At 47.6% G+C, this 14,324-nt stretch overlaps 1 protein-coding gene across 8 annotated transcripts; it reads right to left on the bottom strand.

The window, feature by feature from the left end:
- Positions 1–1,608: 1,608 nt before the first annotated feature.
- LOC147008360 (uncharacterized) lies at positions 1,609–9,879 on the bottom strand. Of its 8 annotated transcripts, none has more exons than XM_085864741.1 (3): positions 9,722–9,879; positions 7,980–8,513; positions 1,609–3,933 (listed from the first exon to the last, which is right to left on the bottom strand). In XM_085864741.1, exons 2-3 carry the CDS (start codon positions 8,482–8,484, stop codon positions 2,444–2,446), a joined length of 1,995 nt encoding a protein of 664 aa, XP_085720867.1. In that variant the 5' UTR covers positions 8,485–8,513; positions 9,722–9,879; the 3' UTR covers positions 1,609–2,443. The 8 variants fall into 8 exon arrangements, with proteins under 8 accessions (XP_085720867.1, XP_085720874.1, XP_085720872.1 ...); XM_085864748.1 differs by lacking the exon at positions 9,722–9,879 and adding an exon at positions 9,464–9,562; XM_085864746.1 differs by lacking the exon at positions 9,722–9,879 and adding an exon at positions 9,369–9,452.
- Between the last annotated feature and the right edge of the window lie 4,445 nt (positions 9,880–14,324).

Raw genomic sequence — 14,324 nt, 5'->3', positions numbered from 1 at the left:
TGCACATTGTGTTTATATATTTGGGGGTAATGTTTTTCACCGGTGTAAAAATGAGTTTTATCGAACTTCCTGTGCTCAGATGGCAAAACTTTCCATTTATTTATGGAGGGAATGGAAATTGCAGAACAATGACATTGTGGATGATGATGATGTTATAATCATTTTAAAGACTTGGTTTCATCTCCTTTCCATTTTGAGTTTGAAACCCATGATCATGCCTTGTTCGAAACATAATGGTGTGTTAAACAATCTTCATGTAAGCTGGCTGATGGTGTTCTCACAATTCATTTATTATTTCTGAGCCATTGTCCTTTTGTTACTCATTCCCCTTTCGTCAATGGTTTTCTTTTTCTTTCATACCTGTACCAATGTCTCTTTTACCATGTGATCATTGAACCTTATTGCAATAAAGACGAAAAATGTCAATGTCTGTCTCTCTCTCGCCCACTGCTGGGAGGAACAATGTCAATGTCAATCTCTCTCTCTCTCTCTCTCTCTCTCTCTCTCTCTCTCTCTCTCTCTCTCTCTCTCTCTCTCTCTCTCTCTCTCTCTCTCTCTCTCTCTCTCTCTCTCTCTCTCTCTCTCTCTCTCTCTCTCTCTCTCTCTCTCACCTCCTGCTGGGATGAAATATGTCAATCCCTCAATCTCTCTCTCTCTCTCTCTCTCTCTCTCTCTCTCTCTCTCTCTCTCTCTCTCTCTCTCTCTCTCTCTCTCTCTCTCTCCTCCTGCTGGGATGAAATATGTCAATCCCTCAATCTCTCTCATGCCTCCTGCTGGGATGAAAAATGTCAATGTCTCTCTCTCTCTCACCTCCTGCTGGAATGAAAAATGTCAATGTTTCTCTCTCTCTCTCTCTCTCTCTCTCTCTCTCTCTCTCTCTCTCTCTCTCTCTCTCTCTCTCTCTCTCTCTCTCTCTCTCTCTCTCTCTCTCTCTCTCTCTCTCTCTCTCTCTCTCTCTCGCCTCCTGCTGGGATGAAAAATGTCAGTTTCTCTTTCTCTCTCGCCTCCTGCTGGGATGAAAAATGTCAATCTCTCTCTGTCTCGCGCGCTTCCTGCTGGGATGAAAAATGTCAATGTCTCTCTCTCTCTCTCACTGCCCCCCCCCCTGCTGGCCATTTGTGAGTTGGTTATAGCATAATGGCTGCTCCGTGCAGATGCCCTGTGTTGTGGTGAGTGTTCATGTGTTTTTCACTTCTCCTGCCACGCCACCACCACCTGATCTCGTTCTACCTGATCAGATTTTCTGTATCTCCGGCCATTCCGTTTCGGCAACATTTTTTTGGTACGGGAATTAATGGATGCTTGCCATGATCAAAATGACTTTGTAATATTTTTTCTGGACTTGGTAAAAGCTTTCGACAGCATTGATCATGTTTCGTTGTGGCGTGTTCTCGAAGAATATGTCTTTGGGGTTAATTTCAGAACCTTTATTTATATCTTGATTGCACACTGACATCTTTGGTTGTCATCACGAAAGTTGCCCCAATATGCGCACGCTGCCCCTTTTACTCTGTAAACGAGGATGTCAGTCACTTTTTTATTGGCTGTGAAAGACTTTTCCCATTGTTTAATTGGTTAAACGTTGTCTCTCTCAAAACGAAACACACATTCACTTTTCGATCGTTTATTTTTGTTCAAATGAAACAGCGTCAACATTCCAAAAAGTATGAACTGGTTTTTTTTTTTTTAGTAGGTACACTAAATTTCCTACATATCTATCTAGAAAGGAGAAGCGAAGTGGTAAACCCATTCAACAATGTGACATCATGTCATTTTTGTGACCTCATGCCATTTTCAAATTAGCTTATTTCTGCGAAGTTAAAACTTTTTGAATGCAATCTTTCCAAGACCGTGGCTGTTCTTGCTATGTTTGTAGAAAAATGGTTTTTGTGAAGTTTGTCAAAATAAACAAAATTTTTTTTTTTTAATTTCATTCCAAAAATGATGTTTTTCCAAAATTTCTAGTGATGTTCATTACCGTCGCCGGAGGAGAGGGTATTGCATTTGGGTCTGTCCGTTTGTCCGAACAGACAAACAGTTGTCTGCAGACAGTTGTCGGATTGACTAAATTTTCACCATCGGAGCGACTACTCGTTCCACATGAGTAGTCGCTCGTATGGTGAAAAAATTTGTCTCAATCCGACAACCGGTTGCGGAGAAAAAAAATTACACGAAAGTTCTGTGTGGACAAACAAACAAGCAGACAAACGGACCCAAATACAGTACCCTATCCCCTGGCGAGGGTAACAACAACCAGATCCCCAAGAGAGAGGGGAGGGCAAAATAATCTCGATAGGGTGGTCATCCTCTCTCCGGGGTTGGCATCCTGTCTTGGGAGAATGGCAGACTGAGGGAGAGTTTGATTAAAATAAGTAAAAGAATGCGATTCGGGTCTTCATTGAGAAGAGAACACTTGGGAGACCCTGTTGAGGTTGTCCTCGACCTAAAGGTTGAGAATCTCATCCATGGTGAGGTCGGGGAAAGAGAAGTGCGACTTTGGGATGGTCAGGCAGTCAACATTGAGCGCAAACTTGAACCCGGAGTGGGTATCCGCATCCGCACCCATATCGCCACCCCAGCCAGGGTGGTTTTCCTCAGCGGTGACGGACTCTTCGCTTTCATTTCTGGCCATTTCGTGCGACATTCGGCAAATGGAACATGGCTGTGACACCAGAGCTCTCGAACGTCGCCTTCTGCGCCTGGCCGTGTAATATGATGCCAGAGCATCTGTATAACGTAAGATGTTGGCCCTGGTGTCTGTCGACTGCGGCAAGGATCGGTCATCCCGGTGATTGACGTTGTCATTCCTTCGGCTCTCAGCCTCTTGTGTGAACCTCGTACTGCCATTGGGAAGATGCATCACGAACATTGGTGGTACAACCGCAATGTTGTTGTTGAGATGACTCGAGAGTCCCATCGGCCACACGAGCATTGGCTTCCAGCCCGTAACGTTGTCGCTGAGATGAGGTAAAGCTCTCATCGGCCTCACGACCATTGGCTTGAAGTACGTAATGTTGTCGTTGAGATGACGCAAAGGTTCCATCGGCCTCACGTCCGAAGCATTGTCGTAGAGATGACGAAAAGGTTCCATCGGCCTCACGTCCGAAGCGTTGTCGTTGAGATGACGAAAAGGTCCCATCGGCCTCACGTCCGAAGCGTTGTCGTAGAGATGACGAAAAGGTTCCATCGGCCTCACGTCCGAAGCGTTGTCGTTGAGATGACGAAAAGGTTCCATCGGCCTCACGTCCGAAGCGTTGTCGTAGAGATGACGAAAAGGTCCCATCGGCCTCACGTCCGAAGCATTGTCGTAGAGATGACGAAAAGGTCCCATCGGCCTCACGCCCAAAGCATTGTCGTAGAGATGACGAAAAGGTCCCATCGGCCTCACGCCCAAAGCGTTGTCGTAGAGATGACGAAAAGGTTCCATCGGCCTCACGTCCGAAGCGTTGTCGTAGAGATGACGAAAAGGTTCCATCGGCCTCACGTCCGAAGCGTTGTCGTTGAGATGACGAAAAGGTTCCATCGGCCTCACGTCCGAAGCGTTGTCGTTGAGATGACGAAAAGGTCCCATCGGCCTCACGTCCGAAGCGTTGTCGTAGAGATGACGAAAAGGTCCCATCGGCCTCACGTCCGAAGCGTTGTCGTTGAGATGACGAAAAGGTCCCATCGGCCTCACGCCCAAAGCGTTGTCGTTGAGATGACGAAAAGGTTCCATCGGCCTCACGTCCGAAGAAGCGTTGTCGTTGAGATGACGAAAAGGTCCCATCGGCCTCACGCCCGAAGCGTTGTCGTGGAGATGAAGAGAAGGTTCCATCGGTTTCACGACCGCAACGTTGTTGTTGAGAAGAAAAGGTCCCAATGGCTTCACGACCTCCACACTGTCATTGAGAAGACTTGGCGTCTCTTGTTGCATCATCATCCCACTGAAACCATCTGGAGGTGAAGAAGAGGTATTCAATCATTATTATTTTTGTATACATTGTCGAGGCTCATATAAGAGCGAACACACACAACGCACAAGGGGGGAGGGGGGCAGGAGACAAGAGGGAGGGTGGGGGGGAGGGGGAAGGACAAAACAGTGGGGACAGAGACATGAGGAGATCTGTGGAAGTGAGAGGGATGGGGCGGGGAACATGGGGAATACAAGATGGACATTGCAGGGACTTTCAGGAAGGAAAGCAGGGAATTTGAAGGAGGTAGATTTGGGATGGATTAACGGGGGAAGAAAATATCGTGATCAGAGAGTGAGAGACCCAAAGAATCAGTCTCATCACGGGAGATACCAATGATACTAAATGCCTTGGTTTACACAGCGTGAAGAAGAGAAAGGGGAGAGGCAGGGGCACCAGCCCAGAGGGGAGAGAGTAGATACACACTTGTTCCAAGCTTTATGGAAGGAACTGAACTTACTCTCAGTTTGGTTTGCTTTCCATGAGGCAAAGGCAAGTTGTTTCAGGACAACTGCCTCGCCACAAGCTTCAGTGAACCATGAGTGAGAGGAAGGGTCGGACAACTGAAGATGAGACGGGATAAATCTGTTCATGAGGGAGAGGAAGTTTCTTTGAAAGAATTCCCAGGATGAGTTGATGTTTGAGAAAGTAGCGATCGGACACCAGTCGATAAGTTTGGTGGCTGCTTGGAGACCCTGCCAGTCAGCTTGAGTGAAATGCCAGACTCGACGGCGGTGAGGTGGTTCTCTGATAACAGTCAGAGAGATGTCCACTTTGACAAGGACGTGGTCAGAAGAACCGATTGGAGCGGAGGAAGAGCAGCAGATATTTTCAGGGAAATTAGTCAAAATCAGATCCAGAAGAGATGGAGTACCATTGGTTGAGATCTGGGTCGGGAAGTTGACCGATTGAGTCAGTCCCAATGAGTCGCAGAAAGCTTTTGTTTGAGTGCCATGACAGGTGAGAGAGGTACCCACACCTAGCCAACTGGCATGATGACAATTGAAGTCACCACATATGAGGAAGAGAGAGATTGGATGAGAAGATAGAAGTTGGTCCATGTTTTCGGATAGTGAGGTGTAGATGGAGTCATCACTGTTCGGTGGACGGTACAGTACACATATAAACATGAGGTGGGAGTTGAGGAGAAGCCGTAGCCAGAGGTATTCCTGGAGGTGTGGAGGAGTGAGAGCAGTGCATGGAGAGTGAGGAAGAGAGTCTTTGATGAAGAGAGCAACTCCTCCACCAGGACGAGGCTCAGGTCTGTATTACCGGAGGAGGAAGTAACCAGGGAGAGATACTCAAGAGTCAGAGACGTCTTGAGGGAAGAAAGTTTGTTGAGCAGATTATATCTGGTTTGTCAGTGGCAATCTGTATGGAAAGATCTGTCGGGTTCGAGATAAGGCCTCGGATGTTTGAGGTCCACACTGTTAATGAAGAGGGAGGGGAGGAGGCTTTGGGTGCAGGGGAGGGGAGGGGGAGAGTAGGATGAGGGAGGAGGGGGAGAGGGGGAGGTAAGGAGAGTTGTTGAATGAGTGTGAGGGATTGCAGAAGACTTCGGGGACAGGGCCGGATGGGGAGAAAAGGCAAGGTGTTGATGGGTTGAAGTACAGTGGGGAGTAATAAGAGAGGGGCAGAGGGCAGTTGAAGATTGGACGAGGTGGAGTGATAAGATGGAAGAGAGAGGGTAGGGGAAGGATGCAGCTTTGTGGATGTGAGGGGGAACATTAGAGGGTGAAGGGTGAGGGGGAGATTTTGAGAAAGGTGAGAGGGAAGCTTGGAGGGGGAAGCGAGTAAAGTTTGCTTCGATAGGGAGGGGTGAGAGGGAAGTTTTGAGAGGGAGGGAGACGATGAGTGCAAGCACGGCCAAGGTGAAGTAGGGCGAGGGGAGAGTTGGAAAGAGGGAAGGATGTCACTTGGTGGTGGTATGCTGATGAAGGGAGCGGGCAGGGGGAGATACAAGATTTGAGTGGTTGGGAAGAGGTGTAGGTGTGCTGAGAGGAAGGAAGGAGCATGTTGGTGGTGATAAGTGTACTGATTGAGAGAGTGAGACATCTGATAGGTTGGAATGGAGACCACAGATGTTAGAACACCACACACTTTGGGACATCAGAGGAGGAGCTGATAGTGAAGCAGAGGACAGTGAAGAGGTGTCAAGAGTGGAGGTAGAATGAGGGGCAAGATGGGAGGGGTAAGGAGAGGGGATAACAGGTGAGAGGTTATGAGGAGGTAGATTTAAGGAGGTGGGGTGAATTGGCACTGAAGTTGGAAAAAAAAAGGGATGATTGATGGAACATGAACATACATTACAAGCTGGGATTTTAAAACATTTTAAAGACAGAGATGTGATCAAAGACATTAAGTGAGGAATACAACAAAAGGAGAATTCAGAAAATGGAGAAAAGAAACGTTGTAACAACGGGACGTTTCAGACATGGGATGGAAGAAAGGGTTTGTGCCAAACGTGACGTTTTGTACTTCGACCAAAAAGTTCCATCTAGGTTTCGTCCGACCACGAAACTCTGACACGCGGCTTCAGAATCTCCGGAATGGTTTTTTTGCTTTCCTCAAACGGTACTCAAGGTGGGCTTTTTGAGTCATGGCTTCCTTCTTGCCACCCAACCGTCCAGGCCAGACTTGTGTAGTGCTTGGGATATTGTTGTTACATGCACACAGCGGACAGTCTTTGCCATAAAGGCCTGCAGCTGTTTCAAAGGTCCCATTGGCCTCTTGGTGGCCTCTCTGATCAGTCTCCTCCTTGCTTGGTCATCCAGTTCGGAGGGACGGCCTGATCTCGGCAGGGTCTTGGTGGCACCATATACGCCTTCCACTTCTTAATGATTGTCCTGACTGTGCTCCAAGGGATATTCAAGGCTTTTGAATTTTTTTTATCCCCATCCCCTGATCTGTGCCTTTCGACAACTTCATGCCGGAGGTCTTTTGAAAGCTCCTTGGTTCTCATGATTGAGTCTTTGCTGTGAAATGCACCACCTAGTGGAGGAAACCTACAGGAACAGCTGATTTTATTCTGAAATAATCAGAATCACAACAATTTAACAAAGGTGAAGGCCAATTAACTTGGTGCGTGATTTTGAAGGTGATTGGTTACACCTGAGCTAATTCACAATTGCTATTATCAGGGAGGGTGGGACACTCATCCAACCAAGATGTTTCAGTTTTGCATTTTTAATTAATTTTCTGAAATTTGTAGGATTTGTTTTTCCCTTGGAAGTTGTGGGTTACGATGTGTAAATAAAGGTGGAAAAAGTCTGATTTAATGGAATTTAATTGCAGCCTTTGAGGAAACAAAAGGTGAAAATTTTGAAAGGAGGTGTACACTTTCTGTAGACACTGTGTATAAGGTCCAAGGGCTCCAAAGGATGTAAAGGTCGAAAGTGTCGAAGTGGGTATAAATGGTCTTAAAAGGTCAAAATGGTCAAAAGGGATGTAAAAGGTCGATAGGAGTCTAAAAGGTGTTAGAGCCCGAAAGGTCTGCATGTCTGAAAGGTATGTCCCAATTGTCCGCAATTAATAGACATAGTCAAGGTCCAATAAGAGGTAATTAATAGACGTACAAATGATTGAACTCACGTTCAAGCAGTACGTAATTAATAGACATACTCTCAGGGTTGACCAAGACTTCACCTCGACGAGGGTTCACCCTCCATCCGTGTTCTCCAGTTTTATAGACAGGATATACATAGATATCAAGTGAATCGGTTGAAAATAGACAAGTCATGTGATCTTGACCTTTTGACCTATTGACCTCAAAAACAACGGGCTTCCAACTCGTCACTGCCTCCACCAGGCGGTGAAGTTTCGTGAAGATCGGATTTGAAATGTGACCTGTAGGCGATTGACACACAGACAAACAGAATGACAGACCAAACCAACCAACATACTTGTGCATATTCGATTTCACAATGAACAAACGACTGTGAGGATGAAACTGTGACGTCATTCAAACAGAAACGTATCAAAGTAATATTTACCGTGTTGTACCTCTCGCGTCCACACCTCCAAGCTCACCTGAGTCACTCGGTGTCTCCGTTCCAGGAGCTATTGGTGACGCCTCGAAGCTGGGCACTTTCCTCGGCGCATCCTCCTGGTCCAGTGTTCGGACAGAACGCTCACCCATGTTGCGCTGGTCCAGCGAGCATGTGACCAGCTCAGGTCGTACACCCAAACCGCTCTCCCCAAGATCAACACCACACGCATTTGGCTCCTGCTCAATATCTACGAGTGGTGTGTGGACGTCACGAGTGGCATCCACGTCGACGTCTCTTCTTTGAACAGCAGGTGCGCTCCGCGCCCAGTGATCTTGGAGGAACTCACTGATGAGAACGTGGAGAGGGGCGCAGTCGTCCGGTCGGTCTGCAGAGCCGTCCGTCGGTCGCCGGGAGATGCTCGGAGGAAGTGGTGGCGGCAAATGAAAATCAAACTTGGCCCACATGTCATCAACATGGTCCATGTCTTGGCATTGCTCACAAGAGCCTGATAAATCAATTGTGTATGAGTCGGGTTTGCTCGCCATCGCAGTCTCAAGTGCCGGTCACAGCGTTTCTGCGGTGGAGAGATAAAGGGAAGGATGGGGATGAAGAGGTAATAATTAAACCCCCCGACGTTTCCTTCTGTCATTCCCACAAACCGATACAACCACACCGACTCTTGGGTTGAGGGAACTCAAAACAATAACAGAGAGCGGCTCTCGGTGGAGCGCGTTCCTCCACCACGATGAACAGTTGTTTTGTTTATCCCACTTGATGGGCCAGCTCTGGATCTGGACCAATCGAATCGAATCAATTCTTCCTCATCACACTCCCGACCTGTACCTCAAGTTTCGTCCGAATCCGTGAGAATAAATTATTTATGAGGTTTTCTTCCCGCCAAAAACGCTAATTTCACTTCACCTCCTTGAGCTTACCTTTATCAACATTCACTTCAGACAGGTGTTTGGTCCGAACAGTCCACACACACAAACCGACGATCACCTGAAAACGCCCGATGAAGATAAAACGAAAAAAAAAATAGTTTGGGCGGGAAACCGACTGCACACAGCACTAACCCTTATACACTGCCCATTGGAAGCGGCTGTGTCACCACACAGTCCACAGACACAAACCGACGATCACCTGAAAAGGCCCGATGAAGATACAACGAAAAAAAAACAATTGTTTGGGCGGGAAACCGACTGCACACAGCACTAACTCTTATACACTGCCCATTGGAAGCGGCTGTGTCACCACACAGTCCACAGACAAACCGACGATCACCTGAAAACGCCCGATGAAGATACAACGAAAAAAAACCACAATTATTTGGGCGGGAAACCGACTGCACACAGCACTAACTCTTATACACTGCCCATTGGAAGCGGCTGTGTCACCACACAGTCCACAGACACAAACCGACGATCACCTGAAAAGGCCCGATGAAGATACAACGAAAAAAAAAAACAATTGTTTGGGCGGGAAACCGACTGCACACAGCACTAACTCTTATACACTGCCCACCGGAAGCGGCTGCGTCACCAAACACAAAAGGCCTCGCAATCCAAAGATAAAAAATAGAGCACTAAAAGATGAAGATAAAACCGCGATCCTTCTCAGGTAAAACGATAACGTTGTGTAAGCTCGAGCGAAGGAAGACAGAATATTTTTCAAACGGCGAGTTCCACAAAACGGAAGCGCGAACGATTTTTTAAAAACGTTCGTTCCTTATTGTGTTTCTGTCAGAAACGGATACACGTCACGAGTTGGGGAAAAAAAAACCTGAGAAAATCCTGACAAGTTGAATCAGTTCGAACATCCCATGATGACGTGAAGCGACGGACGTCCGTTGGGACGAGACAAACCGTCCAACCGCGCGGTCGCGACGTCATGACGTCATCACGCCGATCGCTCCAACGACGTCAAGTCACGTTTAAATTTTTTTTTTCCGAGACGGGAGTGAGACGGTTTTATTGAGAGTGAGACAAACATCGAGGGAATGAACGAACAGGATTTGGGGAGAATGAGGAAGAAGTAAAAATGAGCAAATAAGAAGGTTGAGTTAAGAGAGGTTAATGGGGGGTAATAAAGATCATGGGCAATGATTGGGGGGGGGGGGATCACGAGGTGGCGATGCGCTGAGAGATTGAGAAAGAAGAACCTCTAGAAGACGGTTCCAGGTGTTCTACTCCTACCTGTCCGTTTCATCCCACACCTGAAACGAAGTTACATCCACGATGGAATCTTCATGGCCGAACAGACGTCCTGGCTGCAGCGTGCACAACCTGCGACGAGGTGGGACCGCTTACATGAGAGTGTCTCACCTGCGTGTGAAACTTTCAAACATCCTGAATGAGTGGAAAGGGTAAAAAAAAAAAATGTAAATTATTTCATTCCTACCTTGAAAACTGCGCAACAGAAGTCAGGTTGTGTTCGTCGACGCGCTCTCGACGGGTGATGCGCTGACAGCAAACCCGCACGGTGACGTCACGGTCGTCGAGACCAAATCAAGTCGTCGTTCAGGAGCTTCAGCACGTGATGTCCGTGATAACTCGGCATGTCGACCGAGCAGCACTCATCGTGAAGAATGTATGTGAAGAACACCTGCTCTGGACCACCCAAGGACACCCACCACCGACTGCCACAGGTACGACGCTCTCACCGACTCAAGGTACCATCTCCATCCCACCGGCGTGTAACTTCCTCCGCCTGGAGTGTCACGAGGTCAGATGACCCGATGTTGACGAACGTCGTTTGGACGGATGATGACGTCGACGTGAGATGGACGTCAATCTGCGAGGACATTGTTTACTTGGCATCGAACGGTCGTAAACAAACATGGAGATCCTTCACACCGGTCACGGCTTCCATCGTTCGACAGGCTCCTCTCGGCTCCTCTCGATCGCAGATCTCAACCTCCTTTGAGCTCGGAACATGAAATTTCGGGACAAAAACGAAGATGTTCTTTGGCAAAAACGGTATTAATTTTTTTTGATTAATCAATTAATTACTAAATCATTAGCGATTTATTAATTATTTTGTTTCTCATCTGCGCAATATCTCAGGTGCATTTTGAGCTCGGAAGCTGATATTTGGACACGACAGCGAACAAGTGATTTGGCTATGAAGGCTATTTTTGATTAATGAATTAATTATTCATTTTTCGAATTAATTACTTAATTTTCAAAAAGCTGCGGATTCAGATGAAGCGGTGATGCTTTTGGTACGCTAATTAGCTAATTGATTAATCAATCAATTATTTTACGATTATTTATTTGTTTTAATTATGTAATTAATGAATTAATTATTGTGCACCTCTCCCTCCCAATTCAGTCTCCATGTGCTGGACATTGGCATCGTCGGGTGCCAAGGGCGCCGCAGCAATGTCGTGCGCTGGAGGATTTGTTGTTTGTTACCCTCGCAGAAGGAGAGGTCTTCTTGTGTTGCTGTGATGTTTTGGGGTTGCTGTGATGTTTTGGGGTTGCTGTGCTCCCTCTGGCACTGGGTACCTTTGAGTGTGTGCACGGTATCATGAAATCAGATTACCAAGGAATTTTGGATTTGGCCAATATGTTTGGATACAGGTCTTGAGGCTTGTTTGTGGAAAAGCAGAACAAGAGGGTGACAGGTCAACAGACACAGCTTGGTGAAGGGGAAACAGCCGGACGTGAATGCATTCAGCACGAGGAGAGGTACGCGTGACGTGCAGGACAGGTACAAATGTGGTGAGGCTCAGAGGTACAAATGAGAGAGACCATGAAGTGATGGTGGACAGCGGAGTTGAAATGTTGGAGGGAAGAGCTTGAGCTCACAGATTCAGGAAGATAGTTCCACAGGCGAGAGAAGGGGACACGAAAGAATGGAGGTGAGCATGAAGCTTTGAGTTTGTGGTGAGGCAGCATGGACGAACAGGTGTGGATTTTTCTCTCACCTGTAACGTAGTTCAGGGGAGGTATCAGCATCGAGCGGTGTCCGTCAGTCAATCAGGCATTCAGGCCGCATATGTCCTCCGTAACATATTTTGTGGGTCATCCATACCTTCCAATGGTTCCCAGGTCCTACCCTGTGAGCCCAGGGGCATTGCCCCTATTTTTTCATCAAAGCACCAAACTTCCCACATGTGGAATGATTTGAGATGTTGATGTGTCTGGAACAAGTTTCCTGGGTGGCCATTTTACAAGATGGCTGCAAAGATGGACGACAAACAGTCAAACGTCCACGTATTTCCCTGTAAAGAAGTTGTGATTATAAGTTTAAAAGGCTCAATGTCAGCTTTCACGGACGGGGAATTTTCATGTTTAAATACCATTCCATCCAGGACTGTGCTTTGATGTCCATCGGTCATGACTTTCCAAAATGGCCGTCAAAAAGGGAACCTTCCAGATATCGTACCAAAACTCACGTTGCCATGGAAACCATTTTCATGGACGTGACGTGTATATACATTTTGAAATGCCGCACCAATTTATTTAGTTTTATCGAACTTATGCAGAGGTCAATTCCTCGTGATATTCATGTCCTTTTTTGTCCATTGTGTGGTCTGCAGGGCAATGGCGACGTGGCACTGGAAGGCAGTGAACGTGACACCTGGTGGCAATTCTATGAACCATCCATTTATGCCCACACAACATTCCCGACTTCCAACAACGACAGCTTTGAGGAACATTGGAATTTCCACCTGTAATTTCTGAACGTAAGAGAACTTCAAGAGTTCCAGAGGTTGGGAGAGTTTCATCAACCTTCGTCTTTGATTGGAGGAGATTTTGCGAGCCGAAATCGCTGAAAATAGCGAAATCGTCATTTTTTTTTTTACCGTGGTTGTGATGAACTCGCAAATACAACACGTCACCGGATTACAGTGAGATCCTGGCGGGTGGTTACACCTACTATTGGTCTGGTCACTCTGATGGTTACCATGGCCAAGGAGTTGCTGTAGCTGTGTCCAATAAGCTGACTCCAATTATAATTGAGGTAACACCGGTCAACGAGCATATTATGAGACGAAGGATTCGTCACTCCTTGGGTGTCATTTCCCTGGTCTCTGTGTATGATCCGACTGAGGCGAGTGATCTCACCGTGAAGGACACATTCGATGCCACACTCGAGCCTGTGGTTGATCAGTGCCCCAGGCGAGATACACTTCTAGTCTTGGGCGATTTCAATGCATCGACTGGAACTGATAGGGATGGTTATGAGACATGCGTTGGTCCCCATGAGTCTGGAACTGTGAACCAGAATAGCACTAAGTTCCTTGACTTTGCAAGAAGTCATGGACTTAGGGTGGATGGTTCATGGTTTCAATGCCCACAAGCTCATCGCTGGACTTGGCGTTTCAATGCTGATGGTGTGGCAAAGGAGATTGACCATGTGCTCGTGGATGGTCGCTGGAGGATGATCCAGAACTGCAGGGTCGACCGGAGTGCTCATTTCCTCAATACCGACCAGAGCCTGTGGTCGCAACTCTGAAGTTTCAGCTTAAATCCAGGAGAATGGTACCATCCCAGCCAAGGCTGGATGTTGGCAAGCTCAAGGATGAGAGGGTACCTCAGGAGTTTGCGAACAGGCTGAGTGAAGATTTGGGGGTCTAGGTGCTTTGGGGAATCCTGAAGAATTGTGGAGTGCCTTCAAGACCACTGTCCTTGATGTTGCCGGTGGATGGCGGTTGCCTTGAAACTCACCGCAGGGCAAAGAAGAATTTTGTCTCTCAAGGGACACTGGATACCATTGACCAGAGTCGCAGGGCCAGGCTGAATGGCAGAGCTGAGCTGTTCAGGGAGCTGAGGCATAAAACTGTACATGCGCGAAGGGTGGACAAGGAGGCCTATGTGCGAGGATTCTGTGAGGGGGTAGAGCATCACCTGTGGTCAAGTGGTTCTTGTGCTTACAGGGGAATTCGCGCATTACGTTCATCCAAGCCCATCCCTCGGAGCACTGCAGTGAGAGCAGAGAGTGGTCGGCTCTTGACAGAGGAGTCTGAAGTGAAGGCCCGCTGGGCCGGTTACTTTGAGCGGTTGTACCAGGCTGATCCCCCAACTGTCGAGTTGGACGTCAAGGGAGTTACAATCCCTGTTGCTGACCCTCGAATCAACTGTGGTCCACCTTCGCTTGTGGAAACACGGGCTGCGGTGAACCGGTTGAAACGGGGAAAAGCTCCAGGGATCTGTGGCATCCATGCTGAACTTCTCAAGGCTGGTGGAAATGCTGCACTCGTGTCGTTGCATGCAGTTTTGTGCTCTGCCTGGAACACAGGCATCATCCCAACTGACTGGAAGAGGGGCCTTGTTGTCCCTCTCTGGAAAGGGAAGGGTGATCACCAAGACTGCAACAACTACCGAGGGGTGACGCTGCTCTCAGTGCCGGGCAAGGTCTTTGCTCGGATAATTCT

The sequence above is a fragment of the Eptatretus burgeri genome, chromosome 19, assembly GCF_056783735.1.
Source record: "Eptatretus burgeri isolate ZD-2024b chromosome 19, Ebu_testis_v1, whole genome shotgun sequence".
Lineage (NCBI taxonomy): Eukaryota > Metazoa > Chordata > Myxini > Myxiniformes > Myxinidae > Eptatretus > Eptatretus burgeri.
Note: the sequence above shows the minus strand (reverse complement) of the source record. Positions and strands in the feature narration are given on the sequence as shown.